Here is a 15000-nt window from a genome sequence, read left to right as displayed (position 1 = left end):
ACCATGCAGGCAGGAACACAAGCACACACTGACAGTGTACGTACCATATTATAGGAATATATAACATGGTCTGGTATAATATATATTACAGTGTAGTGCTTTTAGAATCCCAGGAGCAACAAACATAATTATACTGCATGGAATACAGAATGAACTTACTGGTGCTGTGTGTGAGGGGTGGCCATTCATTTGAGCAGGTAGCCTGTGTGTGGGTGTGTGTGTGTGTGTGGGTGGGTAATATGTGAGGCACAGCTTCGTACAATAGTCTGATCATTACATTGACTACACTGTAGCTAGGGTAGCTAACCACAAGCAAAGCACTAGTGAGAATCCCTATAGGACTAGGGGTCACTATTATCAGAGATGCTGAATGCAAATGATTTATATCCCACACTTTTCAAACTAGAGCTATCAACACTACATCATAGCCTCCTTCGCAGCCTCCCCTTTTTCTGTTCTTTGTCACAGAAGAGAAAATTGGAGGAACAAAGAAAGAAAGAAGGAAGCAACTAAGAAAAAGGAGAGCCTGCCTTGCTAAGTCGCGTGATCCCCTACTGACGTAGACAAATTTTAACGAGCGTGGGCGAGAGAAAACCTCAATAACTGTCCTCCCACACAGTACTTGGAGCGCATTTACCAGGAACATAATCTGTTATGAACAGTACAGTACAGTGCAGTAGAGTCAGCCTTCGTGAGACCTTTAGTCAGTAGAGGAAGTATGAAAGACTAGAGTAGAGTAGACTATACTGCTGTAATAATTATATCTACTAATCAAGTGGGTCTGTTCTGAACTCAGGAAAAAAAACTGAGCTAAATTTAGATATTTAGTCTCTTTAGTCTTTACTAGGTAAGCCCTTGTCTACGATGTCTCCACGCTTGATTCTGGCTTACTATCTACGATGCTAACAGCTTTTATTTAGAGTTTGAAATGCGTAGGCGTGCTGTAGCTTTTGCTCTGTCAGGCTCCGCCCAGCTAGTGATTGCCCACGTTCATTTTCACTCGTCTACCACTCGTCTACCGTCACGCGACTTAGCAAGGCAGGCTCTCCTTTTTCTTAGTATCTTCCTTCTTTCTTTCTTTGTTCCTCCAATTCGTCCCGTATTTTATCTTATTGAACTACAGTGACAAAGAACAGAAAAAGGAGAGGCTGCGAAGGAGGCTAACTACATCACTTGCATCCTCAGCATAATCATAGCCCCTGCTAAACCAACCTGTAGTGGCACTACAGTGTGACAACGTGCGTGCAGTGGCACTACAGTGTGACAACGTACGTGCAGTGGCACTACAGTGTGACAATGTGCGTGCTGTGGCACTACAGTGTGACAACGTGCGTGCAGTGGCACTACAGTGTGACAACGTGCGTGCAGTGGCACTACAGTGTGACAACGTGCGTGCAGTGGCACTACAGTGTGACAACGTGCGTGCAGTGGCACTACAGTGTGACAACGTGCAGTGGCACTACAGTGTGACAACGTGCGTGCAGTGGCACTACAGTGTGACAACGTGCGTGCAGTGGCACTACAGTGTGACAACGTGCGTGCAGTGGCACTACAGTGTGACAACGTGCGTGCAGTGGCACTACAGTGTGACAACGTGCGTGCAGTGGCACTACAGTGTGACAACGTACGTGCTGTGTGCGTGTCTCTTCTTGAGTGGTAGGGGGGGTGGGGCCTCGCTGGAGTGGGGGTCAGCGTACAGGGGATTGTTGGGGGACATACGACCATTCACCTCTAGAGGTTGTGACATTCCTGCATGGGGGTTCACTAATCAGATGCATGGGGGGTTCACTAATCAGATGCATGGGGGGTTCACTAATTAGATGCATGGGGGGTTCACTAATCAGATGCATGGGGGGTTCACTAATTAGATGCATGGGGGGTTCACTAATTAGATGCATGGGGGGTTCACTAATTAGATGCATGGGGGGTTCACTAATTAGATGCATGGGGGTTCACTAATTAGATGCATGGGGGGTTCACTAATCAGATGCATGGGGGGTTCACTAATTAGATGCATGGGGGGTTCACTAATCAGATGCATGGGGGGTTCACTAATTAGATGCATGGGGGGTTCACTAATTAGATGCAAGAAGCCACAAAACAATTATGCCTCAAGGCTTCTATGCATCTCTGAAAATCATAATTGGACCAACGGAACTGTTACGACCGTTCAAAGATGCTAGAGTTGGCTCTGTAACTAGAGTTGGCTCTGTAACTAGAGTTCTGATGGTCCAAATTCAACGATTTTCTGAAAGCTTAGAAGGAGCTCTTTCAGGTGGTATGATAAAATCTTAATTTCCAGTAAATAAAAAAAACTGACCGAAAATATACTTTTGGTTAAATAATTATCACCTGAAAGGCCTCTCTCTAATCATTATTAGACCACCGGAACTAGCAAATGGGGCCGGCTTTCAGTTAAATCTCACAGTGTATGTCAATGCTTACTTGGTAATGTGTAGCCCTTGGATATTGGTGGTGAGGGGGTGTGGCCTATGTGCTCGTCCCCACGTCTTGGTAGAGGAGGGGGTGGTCCATCAGTCTCCTCACCTGGCAGAGGGGGGAGGGTGCCACTGATATCAGGGACTGTGGGTGTAGGCACATTCACAGCACGAGATGGTGCGGTCATGTACGAGGTCGGAGTCCGTATGTCCCAGTCCTGGGGAGACTGTGTGTGTGTGGGCGGGAGGTATCATTGTATATAGGCAGCTCTACACAATACAAGCTCCCCTCCTCCCATGACATGGCTTACAGTGTGTGAGTGTTTGTGGTAGCGCTCACTGCTCCCTGACGTACCCCCCTAGCTTACAGTGTGTGAGTGTTCACTGTGTGAGTGGTAGCGCTCACTGCTCCCTGACCTACCCCCCTAGCTTACATTGTGTGAGTGTTCACTGTATGAGTGGTAGCGCTCACTGCTCCCTGACCTCCTCTTCTCCTCGTCACTGCTCACCTCGGACTGAGTCATCAGACCACTCCTGTGTAGGGGGGGGTAATGTCCGTGGGGGTAGGGGATGGGGGGTTAATGCTATAAACAATTCTGACCACCGAATAATACAACCCAGCACTGCTAGCAAACCCTACACTAGTACATGTATATAATTACCGTATAGCGCGAAATTTTCAAGGCACTTATATTTCGTGAAATGGTCTCTAAAAGCATTTAGTTGCACAATGTTCGCGTGCTTACCGGAAGCCACGCCTTTAATCTTTGCACGTTACAGCAGATAATTCTAATTAAAGAACAATTTTCGTGGATTTAATTTTCGTGTAGGATTGCTAACCCACGAAATCCATGAAAATTAAGCCCCTCGAAACTTCGCGCTATACGGTATAATTATAGCTTGTCTGTACAGCCAGCCAGCCAGTGTGTGAGTGGGTGTGTGTGTGAGTGGGTGGGCTCACCTGTAGGTTGGTGAGTGGGGCGGTCCTGACATGCCAGGAGACCAGCTGACCTTACGATCACCAGAGCGCAGATTAGCTATCATTGGATTGGTCAGTTCACCATTCTCACTAGTCTGGCGGAACAGGCCAGTGGGTTCCATAGTGGCCGATCTGTGTGGGTGTGGGTGTGTATGTGTGTGGGGGGGTGGGCTAGCACAGGGTGCACTGTAGTTGTACAGTATACCAATAATGCCCACATGGTTGTGGTGGGAAAGACACACACAATACACACAATACACACAGACAGTGTACACAGTACACAGCCGTCCTCACGGACAATAAACACACACTAGACCTTATGCCAACAAATTTCAGAGTATTTTTAACAAAACAAACACACCCATACACAGACCCACACACACACCTCCTCTTTGACGGGAGTGTTGCAAAGTGTCCGTCTCCTCCAGCAGAGTTAATGAGCTGACACTCATAGACAACCCTCACTACCTCTGCCAGAGCTAACTCAAAGTTACTGATTGTGCTGAGTATGATATCAGCATTCTCTGCTGAGATGGCCTTGCTCTCATAGTCGACCCACCGCACTAGCACTGCAGTGTGGTCATACATCCGTGTCTCATTCGCCTCCAGTCGAGACTTGAACCTGAGAGGGTGGGGGTGTGTGATGGTGGGGGGTAAAGGTGGGGGGTAGGGGTACCATACTTATGCCTAGTAGACTTCCCTCTATGGGCATCCAGTTATTAATTGTACACATAATTATGTTATACTTTAGTGTTATTGGGTACTAATTTTACAGTGGATTGCAGTGCACTTGCAACAGAGAATTGCTTAACAGCAAAACCACATACATGTAGATAATAATTTCTTAAGCCTAAAACCCTAAACCTCTATCTATCTCTGGGAGTGGCTTAGTGGTTAAAATGCCAGTTAATAATTTTTTGTTTGTGTGGTACAGTGTAATTATGCCTCGAGGCGTAGCCGCACGAGGAATACAGTAAAGCTGACTGTGTGTCTGTTCCAGCTGTAACTGCTGTCGTAGTTGCAATGCGACAAAAATTAACAGCTTCTATAGCCACGTTCTCTTGGATTTTGATCTGTTCTTATGACTTTTTCGGGTATTATATCTTTCCTTTATTAAGTTGTTAGTTTTTGTAAAAATATTAACGAGGGATCACCCAGGTAGTACAAGTACTAGTAAGTCCCTCTCATTCTCGCCAATCCGGAACCCACTGCAGGAAGTGAGACTAACCTTCGACACACTAGGCCCCAGCACTCTGGCCACCACGAGATTCTCATCACATGATGTAGGTTAACCACTCAATTGAATAAACAATCGATACAGCAGGGTATAGAACCCGGGACGACTACAGAGAGGTTCACTAGGTCAAGTAGCTTACCCACTGGGCTAATAGCCTCGTCGAGAAATAAAGGATTAATTTATGCTTACATAATCATCATTTGCTATTAATTAAAGAGAAAGAAAAAAAAGTACATTTCCTGGATTCGAACCCAGACATCCCGCTTACTAGTCAAGCACCCTACCATTACACTAGAATGAATAACTGGTAAAGGTCGTCTTTATTAACGCGTCAAAATCTACTGTGAAAATAGTATGTCACCTTTAAGGTACCACAGAGCACTACTTAGTCTCGCACAGCCAGCCCCGGATGTTTTCTATTTGAACGCTTTAGGGTGGTGGCTTTGTAGATCATTTATTATGATAGATAAGGTGTGGGTTCGATTCCCTCTTGGGGGACTTTTCTTAAAGTAATTTCCCTAACTTTTGAATGCATCATACTCCTGTCAAGTACATAATCAAGTTGGGGACCCAACTTTCCCTTTTTGGTAGATTAGGTTCTGGTTCTCAGATATGCGCTAGAATTATTCAGAATCAGAAATAACTATGCTAAATATAATTTCCCCTTTCAGTGTTGGCCCCGATTAATATTCATATCTAACAATCTAATTGGTTTTGCTGTCTGTTCCAAGTGCACTACAATCCACTGTAGAGAATTTTAGCGAAATTTGCTTGCGAAACGCATTATGAATCTCATTATCTTTTTTTCTAATGAAAATATACTCATGAGAGCATGCTAAGCAAGCTAGCCCTTTCTTCATCTGTACCTGACTCCAAACGTCCATTCAATCATACTTTTGATAATATTGTGCAAATGAATTTGCTACAAATCCGGCAAAAAATTAGTACCCAGAGAACTAGTGTTCAAGCTGGCGCTGTGCTAATGCCTCTCGCCATGATTTGCTTTCGCTCAAAAGTATAGAAGAGGAAGTAAAGAAGAGGAAGTATAGTAAAGAAGAGGAAAAAGTGTATAAAATAATCTGACTTGCATCTATTCAATTGTATAATTATGGTATCATTGTTGTGTTTGTGGCTGCTTATACCAGGACCTCAAGGATCTAGGAAGCAACAAAGAAGAAGATTTTGTTTTCAATTAATTATAAGCGGAAGTGCATAATTTTACTAATTATTTCATAAAGTTAGCTTATCTATATAAAGTCACTGAGAAGAAAAGACTTATTTACATGCATCTATTGTTGTATTATGTGGCTTTAATACCAGGACCTCAAGAAGAAAATTGATTCTTCCAGGATCTGTAGTTCAGTGCACATAATATCTAAGAAGAAAAGACTTGTGTACATGCATATTGTTATCTATATTGTTATATAGTAGTGTTTTGTGGCTTACCGCCCTCAAGAAAAATATGATTCTGCCAGGAGGATCTGGATCTGGATCTTGGATATCACACATGGGGAATGAGCGCGCATGCGCATTACATCCACAAGAATAATTAAAGGGTGTGTCCAATTTCACAAATGGCTACTGTTAGCTAGCTGTTTTTTTATCTGAGTCTTGTAGCTAACAAAAAGCTAGCGCTTTAGTGCAAGGCTAACTCATATTATATTGAATACAAAGTTTGTGCGAACAGATGATGCTATGAAAGATTCTAAAGAGACTGCAACAGCCTTCAATGTGAGTCAAACTAGCCATAACTCGAGAAAGAAGCTTTAGTTTGCTAATCCACGAATCAAAATCCAAGAGAACGTGGCTAGAAGCCTATAGAAGCTGTTAGTTTTCGTCGCATTGCAATTGTTGAGCAGTTACAGCTGGAACAGGCACACAGACAGACAGACACACACACACACACACACACACACACACACAGTCAGCTTTACCGTATCCCTCGTGCGGCTACGCCTCGAGGCATAAATATCTGAAACGTTACTCCTGGCTTATAATAGTACCTTAACGTAAGCAAGGAAGCCTTTTAATGAACACTTGCCCCACATGTCACCACCCTTACTCTACACACACCTGCCCACACACACACACACAATGAAGTGTTTGTTTGTTCTATGAAGGTGTTGTGTGTGTTGGATAAGACCTGTCACCTGATGCCAAGGGACTAGCCACAACAAGTGTACATTGTACTGTGTATGCTATCCCTCACAACAAGTGTACATTGTACTGTGTATGCTATCCCTCACAACAAGTGTACTGTCCCTCACAACACACAACTAATGCATGTGTACTAGCCTCTAGCCTCTTAAGAAAGCACCAGCTAACTGGAGCCAGGTTATGTACTAGCCTCTAGCCTCTTAAGAAAGCACCAGCTAACTGGAGCCAGGTTATGTACTAGCACTTAGAAATAGAGAGCTCAACAGTGGCAGTAGCCAAGGCAACGGTGGCTGTAGTCAAGGTAACAGACTCACGTATCATTGGTGTCCAGGACATTCTTTGTAAAGCATTGATAGGTGGTTGTCACGGCAGCATCGAGCTGTACGAGGAGAGCAGTCACCACTTTAGTGAGGTCAGTCCTGTTGTGTCGACTAGTAGGCTGCACTGTGCCAGTCTCCAGGGCAGCTGTGGGGAGGGGGGGTAATAGACACATGGGGGGGGGGGGTACATAGGAGGGGGGGTACATAAGAGGGGGGTACATAGGAGGGGGGGTAATGGACACATGTGGGGGGGTAGTCATAACTGCACAGGCTATACTTATGACCATACTAGCCAGTCTAAACCCACACACACGAGGAATCATCATCAGCAGCTACTTACTAGTGATGAACTTGAGCTGCTGTGCAATGTTCCTCTGATGCTGAGTCAGCTTGAGGTAGAGCCCCTCGCCAGCCTGTGTGTGGGCGGATGTGTGTGTGTGGGCGGAGGTGTGTGTGCGTGTGTGTGTGATACTATGAAGTTATAATTATACTGTTAACTAAGGACGCACATACACGGAGGAAAACCTTCAGAGTTACAGTGATGGCTTATAGGGATTGAATAAATAAATACTGGTAAAACCTGTCAGCCATACTCACTGTCTTGACAACGGCGGTGGAGGGGTTGGATATAATGGCTATCTGATTGTGTGCGTTCCTTTGCTTGTCCTTAGTCGACTTGGACTTCCCCTTGGTCCTGTGAGGGGGTGTGATGTGTGAGGGGGTGTAAGGTGTGAGGAGTGAGGGGGTGGGAGAGGTACATATGATATGAGAATAAGCCAGCTCTATATCCATACACACAGTAAGTTGACACACAGGACAACACGATATCACTTACTTATTTTTGGTAATTGTTTTGATCATATCTGCACAGGAAAGATGATGAGATATCATCACAGTAACAGGTTGCAATACATTTAGATAATAATCTCAGAGCCTAAAACCCCAAACCTTTTATTTTCGAGGCACTCAATTTTTGTGTTTCTGGGTCAATCCTCGAAAACCTCGAAAATAACCAGCTATATGGTAGTCAGCAACATTCCATGCATTTTTAAGTACACAGTGTTCTGTCTTATAGAAAGTATTAAATAAATAAACATTTTCATTTAATTAACTAAAATAACATCTACACAATAATAATGTACAGAACTGCCTTGTACATGTGTCTACCACCCACACCCACCCACACACACACACCCACACCCACACACACACACCCACACACGCACACACACCCACACCCACACACACACACGCACACACACACACACACACCCACACCCACACACACACATACAGAGTTAATTACCGGTCAATAGTATATCTAATGACTATATCTAATGGCTACTACAATAGAGAGGACCACACACACACTGGCAGTCACAATGGCAGTCACAATGAGGGGGCAATGGCAGGAATGTTCATTCAAAGCTTGGCAGTGTTGGTGAGTGTGTGCATCACATGAATACCAGCCAATTACCAGTCACAGAGTGAGTCACTATACACACGCCCACACACACACACTAATAGCACAGCATACACTAATAGCACAGTACACAGAGTGGGGTAACTAGAGAGGTTGGCCATTAGAAGCAGTGCCACCTTGTACTCTCCTTTATAAGCACACAGAGTATGCATTGGCCATTACAGTAATTGGGTCACTCTATATAAGAGTACCATTCTCCCTAGCTTACTAGTAGCCATGCTTGTGTTGGTGGGGTGTCCCACTCTCCTTGGTAACTGGTGTCTGATAGGAAGTCGTACACTGTGGTTATCTGTGTGCACGTGGTGGGAACAATGCACTCATGTCATGTGACTCGCTTCAACAAAGCGTTACAATTGTACGAGGACATCACAGAAGGAATAGCGGCTACGTGTGTGCATCATGTGAATATAACCTTCTCAAGAGGTTTATGGATTGTAGTATCAATAATTTAATATAGTATTTCTATGACTACAGACACACACTCACCGCACTCCAGTTACTACACGGCTCTCTCCAGTGGATAGCTGTTGAGGTACTGACTCTTAATAGCTGATAGGACCACTAGACATCACTGTGTTCCATGAGCTTTGTTTACACGCTACAGTAATAAACGCACAGCTAGCTATCATAAGAGAAGGGCGTGGCTGATACTACTGTTTAGTGATGTCTCAGATAGTAGCCGCACAAGAAATTCTTATAATATATACACAAATAACATGACACACACTATGACTTTATATAGGGGGTATGTCCAGGTGTCCACTATACTGTTCCCCAACACATTGCTCCACATTCTCCAGCAGTAGGTTGAACACAGGGTACCAAGATATCAGCTCAAGCTTGAGGGTGAGTCGCCGCATAGCCTTGAGGGCTTGTGACGTTACATCAAGGTTCCCAGTGGATAGTTTAATAAGATAATCGCTGAATATCGCGACATCTTCCTCAGGAGGACCCTCAATATAGTGCAGGATCCAATCTTGAATATACCTCCTTATGTCTCTGAGGAACAAGCTCTCGTTTGTAATAATCACCCCTAGAGTTCGATCACTGTCCAGCAAATCTTTTGGTGGTGTCAGCTCTTCATTCGGTGTAGTTGTCTCCACTTCCTTGGCTTGCTTGCTGGCATACTCATGCAGTATCTCATCCTTGAGTAGCTCGGGTAGGGCATTCAGGACACTGTTATCCAGCTGGGAGAGAGGGGGGAGGTCAATGGGGGCACTGTCCTTAGCAGCGTGAGGGGGTTCTCTGAAGAAGTTGGTCAGAGTGGGTTTGGGGCGAGCGTTAGCCTCAAGTGGAGGAGGTGTTGGTCTGTAAGGGAAATAACAAGTTTTAAATATAAGAACAGTTCAAAGTACACTATACACCAGAACCCTACAAGTCTAATTAATAATGCACACTTGCAAAAAGTATGTTCAACAATGCTTCACTCAACGCTGTGTGGTATACACTGTATTCGCCTAAGGATGCAACACATACCTTGATTCTTGATCAGACATTGGCTTCAAGAAGGCCCTCATGTCCATACCCAGATAGGAACCTTCAGAGGAGGGCAGCACTAGTTTGCTAAGCTGTAGTCCCATGCCTCGAATATCACTAGCCACTGGGCCAACTTGCTTGAGCAGACGGAGTGCCAAGCGTGTCATCTCACCAGCTGACCTTGTAGGCTGTAAGAGAGTTAGGGACCTTGTTACATTATTGCAGGCACCATGACCCAGATACTTCCATGTCTCTTTAGGAGCTGAGGCTTGTCTGATCTTCATCTTAAGTGTCACAGTACCACCAACTACTCCAGCATCACATGACCGCTTCTCTAGCTCTGTAGCAAGATTGCTTATGAGTGATTCTGCTTCAGACATGTTCTTGAAACGTATCCCATAGTTTATATCAACAGACACAGATTTCCTCTCCGTTTCCGTTTTTAGTTCTCTTTCGTCAATTCCGCGGGCAAAATCATGCAAAGATTTTCCAGTCTTGTTTCCAAAAGTGTTCTGTAATTTCTCCAATGATAAAGTTCGCAGCTGTGAGCATGTTTCGATGCTCATTTCCCTCAACTTGCGTGTAGTGGAATATCCAACTCCTGGCAGGTTGTTCACTGTCTGAGATTCTAGGAAATTGCCCGTACTAATCAAAGGGAGATAAAACTGTCCGTTGGGTTTAGCAATGCGAGTGCACATTCGCGCCAAGAGCATATTGTGAGCAACCCCGGCTGAAACAGTGCAACCAACTTTAGATTCCACCTCACTTCTCAGTTTTAGAACCAAATCTTCAACTTGTTCTGGACCTGATACGTAATCAGTGAGCTCTATAAAAGCTTCATCGCAACTGACAGCCTCAACACACGACGAATACTGCAGCAGAATCTCGTAGAAACATTGTGAAACTTCTCGGTAGGCTTCGAAATCGTATGACAGTGGAATGAGATCTGGGCACAGTTTAATGGCTTCACCCACAGACATTCCATTCTTAACCCCAACGTCCCTAGCGGCATAACTACAAGAGGCTATGTCTGATGTAGAGTCAAGGAGATGCTTTGGAATGGAGTCTTTAGTTGTGGGATGTTTCGATTCAGAACCAGTTTTGGGTAGTTTAGCGTGAGTTACAGCCACGGCTTTTCCTTTGAGATGAGGTTTGTTGCGAATACTAACTGACACAAAGAAGCAATCCAGATCAATATGAACGACGGCCCTCACACCTGTCCCCCTCAGTGAGTCTCTGGCTGGCAGCAGAGGGTATCTTGGTGAAACTAGGCGCAGCATCTTGGCAGTGAACTGTTTCAATTCCATGCTCCAAGTTGAGAGGTAATGAAGACGCGAGTGAGTGAAGAAACTGTTGACAAACTCTGCTCCTTCTGATGATTGGTAAGCTTTGACAACTGATGTCCCCTGTTGGCCATCAGTAATGGAGTCAGCCTCAGAACATTCTGAGGAGCCAGCTTCAGAAATTGAATCAGGCTCAGGGAAGAGCTCATCAGAACCAGACGTTAGATCTAAGAGGAGAAGAGGAGAGATAGCATCAATTAGTCTGCAGGATGATATTATTCTAAGCAAATTTTACAAAACTTATTCTTTCTAGTACAATTAATACAATAATTATACAGTTACCCTCAGCGTCTTGCTCGTCTTGCGGTGGGCTCTCCCTGAGCTCCTCTAGCACCAGCTGTTGGTCTTGTGGTGGGCTCTCCCTGAGCTCCTCTAGCACCAGCTGTTGGTCTTGTGGTGGGCTCTCCCTGAGCTCCTCTAGCACCAGCTGTTGGTCTTGTGGTGGGCTCTCCCTGACCTCCTCTAGCACCAGCTGTTGCTGAGCACCCCCTCTACTGTACAGGAGATACTTGTCCACAGGTAGACGCCTATCAGCCGCTATACTGTCTACTATCCACGCCGGGGTACACACAACAGTACGACCAGGGTTATTTATCTTAACGTTGGGAAGGTTGGTAGCAATTGTGTGTGTTACACGTGATTTAGAGTAAAGGTTGTATTCGTAATGTCCACCGTGCGAATGAATCATTTCTTTGAGATCGTCTGCTATTGGCTGAGTCCATCCATTCACGTATATTGTTACACCTTTGAATATTGATGAAACGCTGGGTACATCCAAATTTTGGAATTGATCGTTCAGTTTTCGACGTTTTGTTTTCATGTAGTCCCCCCAATCTCCAGAACTTCCCTCCTGGCGCTTACGTGATCCCTCCAATATATCCAGCAAGGATCCATGATCATCCTCTGTAGTATATACACTCGCTGAAGAAGAAGACTTGCCATGTAGCGCTGGTGTTTCAGCCATAACCGTGTGGGTGGTAAAGTTCAAAGTTCAAAGGTTAATATGAATTTTGTCAGGACGACCTCTGGACATAGTCTAATGTTCAATGCGCATGCGCAAAATCAGCCTTGACCTCGTGGTCTTTCTTTTTCGAGAGCATCTATTAAAGAGAAGGTAAGTTTCTGTGTTGCTCTTGAAGTATGTACATGCACTTTCACAGTAGTCAATGCATACTCCTTCTACTAGATGATACTTTAGTTCCACATTTTGGTGACCCTATTTTTAAGCTATTAAATTCAATGTGTGTGTCCACATACACACACACACACACACACACACACACACACACGCTTGTGTACTGTAGTTGCTGAGGATGTCAATAAGTGTGGACTTTGACGAGCCCGAGGTGGACGTACCCAGTGTGGAGGTGAAGCTGTTTGGGAAATGGAGCATGGACGATGTGCACGTCAACGACATCAGCTTGGCTGTACGTGTACATAGTGATAATATAGTGTAGAGCTGTAGCTAGGACTGTGTACACAGTGGTTGGCATGCGTGATAATGACATATAGGAGACCAAGGTTGACGTACCTGTGTATACAGTGATAGGGTACAGTGTTAGTGTTGTTCCCACAGGACTACATCACAGTCAAGGAGAAGGGCGCAGTGTTCCTGCCTCATACAGCAGGGAGGTATGCTGCCAAGAGATTCAGGAAGGCACAGGTGAAGTGTAGTAAAGCTAATACAACAGTTTAGTGTGTACCCTGTGTTAACCCCGCCCCCTCATTATCACAGTGCCCGATAGTCGAGCGCCTCACCAATTCCCTCATGATGCACGGGCGTAACAGTGGTAAGAAGCTGATGGCTGTCACCATTGTCAAGCATTCCTTTGAGGTCGTCAACCTACTCACTGGAGAGGTAAGTACTCACACATTGCCTACATTTGTGTAGTGTGTGCAAATGAGGAACTAAATACGCTATTCAGAGGTGCACTGTGTACCATTGTTGATAGTGACACGTCAGTCTGATGCAGTAAGACCATGTATTCTGTCTAGCTGCATGTACAGTGTGTACTCCTGTGTTATACAGTAATGAGCTGGATGTATATTGTGATTGACGTCAGACAGACAGAGCACAAGTTATGAAGTTTCTAATAACCCACTGCCCCCCCCCCCCCCACACACACACACACACACACACTGCCCCCCCCCCCCCACACACACACACACACACACACACAGAACCCAGTACAGGTGCTGGTTGATGCTATCTCCAACAGTGGACCTCGTGAGGACTCCACTAGGATTGGTCGTGCTGGTACTGTACGAAGACAGGCCGTGGACGTGTCACCGCTCAGACGTGTCAACCAAGCCATCTGGTTGCTCTGTACAGGTCAGTGTCAACTAGAATACTAGGATCTTATTCATTAGGAGCTGTCTTATTGTGGTGTGTGCAAATGAGGAACTAAATACGCTATTCAGAGGTGCACTGTGTGTACCATTGTTGATAGTGACACGTCAGTCTGATGCAGTAAGGTCATTTACCCTGTGTACTGCGTGTACAGTGTGTGTACTCTTGTGTTTATTATTGTCATGGGTTCATGACCCCTGTAGGTGCACGAGAGGCTGCCTTTAGGAACATCAAGAGCATCGCAGAGTGTTTGGCTGATGAACTCATCAATGCTGCAAAGGTACGTTAATTAAACGAATAATCTCGTTACTATACAAACCATTGACAATGTACTGTTTACCATTGCTTTGTGGTGTGTGCAAATGAGGAACTAAATACGCTATTCAGAGGTGCACTGTGTGTACCATTGTTGATAGTGACACGTCAGTCTGATGCAGTAAGACCATGTATTCTGTCTAGCTGCATATGCCTTTACTGGGATACAGTTGCTAAGAATTCCCTGTGCTAGCTATGTGTGTGTGTGTGTCCTACAATAACCCCGCCTCCCGCCCACTCACAGGGGTCGTCTAACTCGTATGCCATCAAGAAGAAGGATGAACTCGAGCGTGTCGCAAAGTCCAACCGTTAATTGGAACTCAGAACACTTGTTTTATGCGTATATATTGAGAATGTGAATTTATCATGGTGTATTGTGTATTGATGTACTTTTAATATCCAATACATCTCAATGATTTTGAAGCAATAGTAATTATATCGAGGACATAATCATGTGAAAAATAAATAGAGGCTAATGGCTGATCAAGTTTGTTCAAGAAGTTTCTTTGCTAACAGTTTCTCATTGACACGATGCTTCATGAGATACTCTCCATTGAAATGCAGCACAGGGATATGATATTGGTAGAGATCACGCCACTCCTCGTTCCCTGGGGCATCAATGTACACTTCCTCCACTATCAACTGAGCAAGAGAGAATAACATTAGAACAGTCCACAGTTATAGGCTGGCTACCTGGTGCTTGTATTATATTATAGGCTGGCTACCTGGTGCTTGTATTATATTATAGGCTGGCTACCTGGTGCTTGTATTATATTATAGGCTGGCTACCTGGTGCTTGTATTATATTATAGGCTGGCTACCTGGTGCTTGTATTATAGGCTGGCTACCTGGTGCTTGTATTTCTGTAGTAACTCCTTAGCAACCTCACACAACGAGCACAG

At 44.8% G+C, this 15000-nt stretch overlaps 4 protein-coding genes across 4 annotated transcripts in view; 1 reads left to right on the top strand and 3 right to left on the bottom strand.

Annotated features, from left to right (window-relative positions):
* LOC135342595 (rap guanine nucleotide exchange factor 1-like) overlaps positions 1 to 9256 on the bottom strand; it is a 15472-nt gene extending 6216 nt beyond the window's left edge. The window contains exons 1-12 of the mRNA XM_064539366.1: positions 9101 to 9256; positions 8823 to 8903; positions 7967 to 7994; positions 7729 to 7825; positions 7472 to 7544; positions 7126 to 7276; positions 3803 to 4039; positions 3400 to 3549; positions 2873 to 2972; positions 2446 to 2665; positions 1629 to 1749; positions 160 to 202 (exon numbers count right to left, since the gene is read on the bottom strand). Coding sequence (XP_064395436.1) covers positions 160 to 202; positions 1629 to 1749; positions 2446 to 2665; positions 2873 to 2972; positions 3400 to 3549; positions 3803 to 4039; positions 7126 to 7276; positions 7472 to 7544; positions 7729 to 7825; positions 7967 to 7994; positions 8823 to 8832 — 1230 coding nt within the window. The 5' untranslated portion in view covers positions 8833 to 8903; positions 9101 to 9256. The remainder of the gene's footprint in view (positions 1 to 159; positions 203 to 1628; positions 1750 to 2445; positions 2666 to 2872; positions 2973 to 3399; positions 3550 to 3802; positions 4040 to 7125; positions 7277 to 7471; positions 7545 to 7728; positions 7826 to 7966; positions 7995 to 8822; positions 8904 to 9100) is intronic.
* Positions 9257 to 9287: 31 nt separating this feature from the next.
* On the bottom strand, positions 9288 to 12417 carry LOC135342603 (DNA repair protein REV1-like). The gene is made up of 3 exons (XM_064539379.1): positions 11716 to 12417; positions 10091 to 11600; positions 9288 to 9922 (listed from the first exon to the last, which is right to left on the bottom strand). The coding sequence occupies exons 1-3, from the start codon at positions 12395 to 12397 to the stop codon at positions 9349 to 9351; spliced, it is 2766 nt and encodes a 921-aa protein (XP_064395449.1). The 5' UTR covers positions 12398 to 12417; the 3' UTR covers positions 9288 to 9348.
* A 21-nt stretch (positions 12418 to 12438) lies between these two features.
* LOC135342774 (uncharacterized) lies at positions 12439 to 14521 on the top strand. Its single transcript, XM_064539632.1, has 7 exons — positions 12439 to 12547; positions 12738 to 12860; positions 13010 to 13096; positions 13169 to 13291; positions 13615 to 13765; positions 13987 to 14063; positions 14343 to 14521. Exons 2-7 carry the CDS (start codon positions 12747 to 12749, stop codon positions 14409 to 14411), a joined length of 621 nt encoding a protein of 206 aa, XP_064395702.1. The 5' UTR covers positions 12439 to 12547; positions 12738 to 12746; the 3' UTR covers positions 14412 to 14521.
* The window catches only part of LOC135342804 (glutaredoxin-like protein C5orf63 homolog), a 721-nt gene continuing 232 nt past the window's right edge, over positions 14512 to 15000 (bottom strand). Inside the window, exons 2-3 of the mRNA XM_064539668.1 lie at positions 14947 to 15000; positions 14512 to 14740 (exon numbers count right to left, since the gene is read on the bottom strand). The exon at positions 14947 to 15000 is cut by the window's right edge and continues 3 nt beyond it. Of these exons, the coding sequence (XP_064395738.1) occupies positions 14582 to 14740; positions 14947 to 15000 (213 nt within the window). The 3' untranslated portion in view covers positions 14512 to 14581. The remainder of the gene's footprint in view (positions 14741 to 14946) is intronic.

Source organism: Halichondria panicea, chromosome 10 (assembly GCF_963675165.1).
Source record: "Halichondria panicea chromosome 10, odHalPani1.1, whole genome shotgun sequence".
In the NCBI taxonomy this organism is placed as follows: domain Eukaryota; kingdom Metazoa; phylum Porifera; class Demospongiae; order Suberitida; family Halichondriidae; genus Halichondria; species Halichondria panicea.
This window is presented reverse-complemented; position numbering and strand designations above follow the sequence as displayed.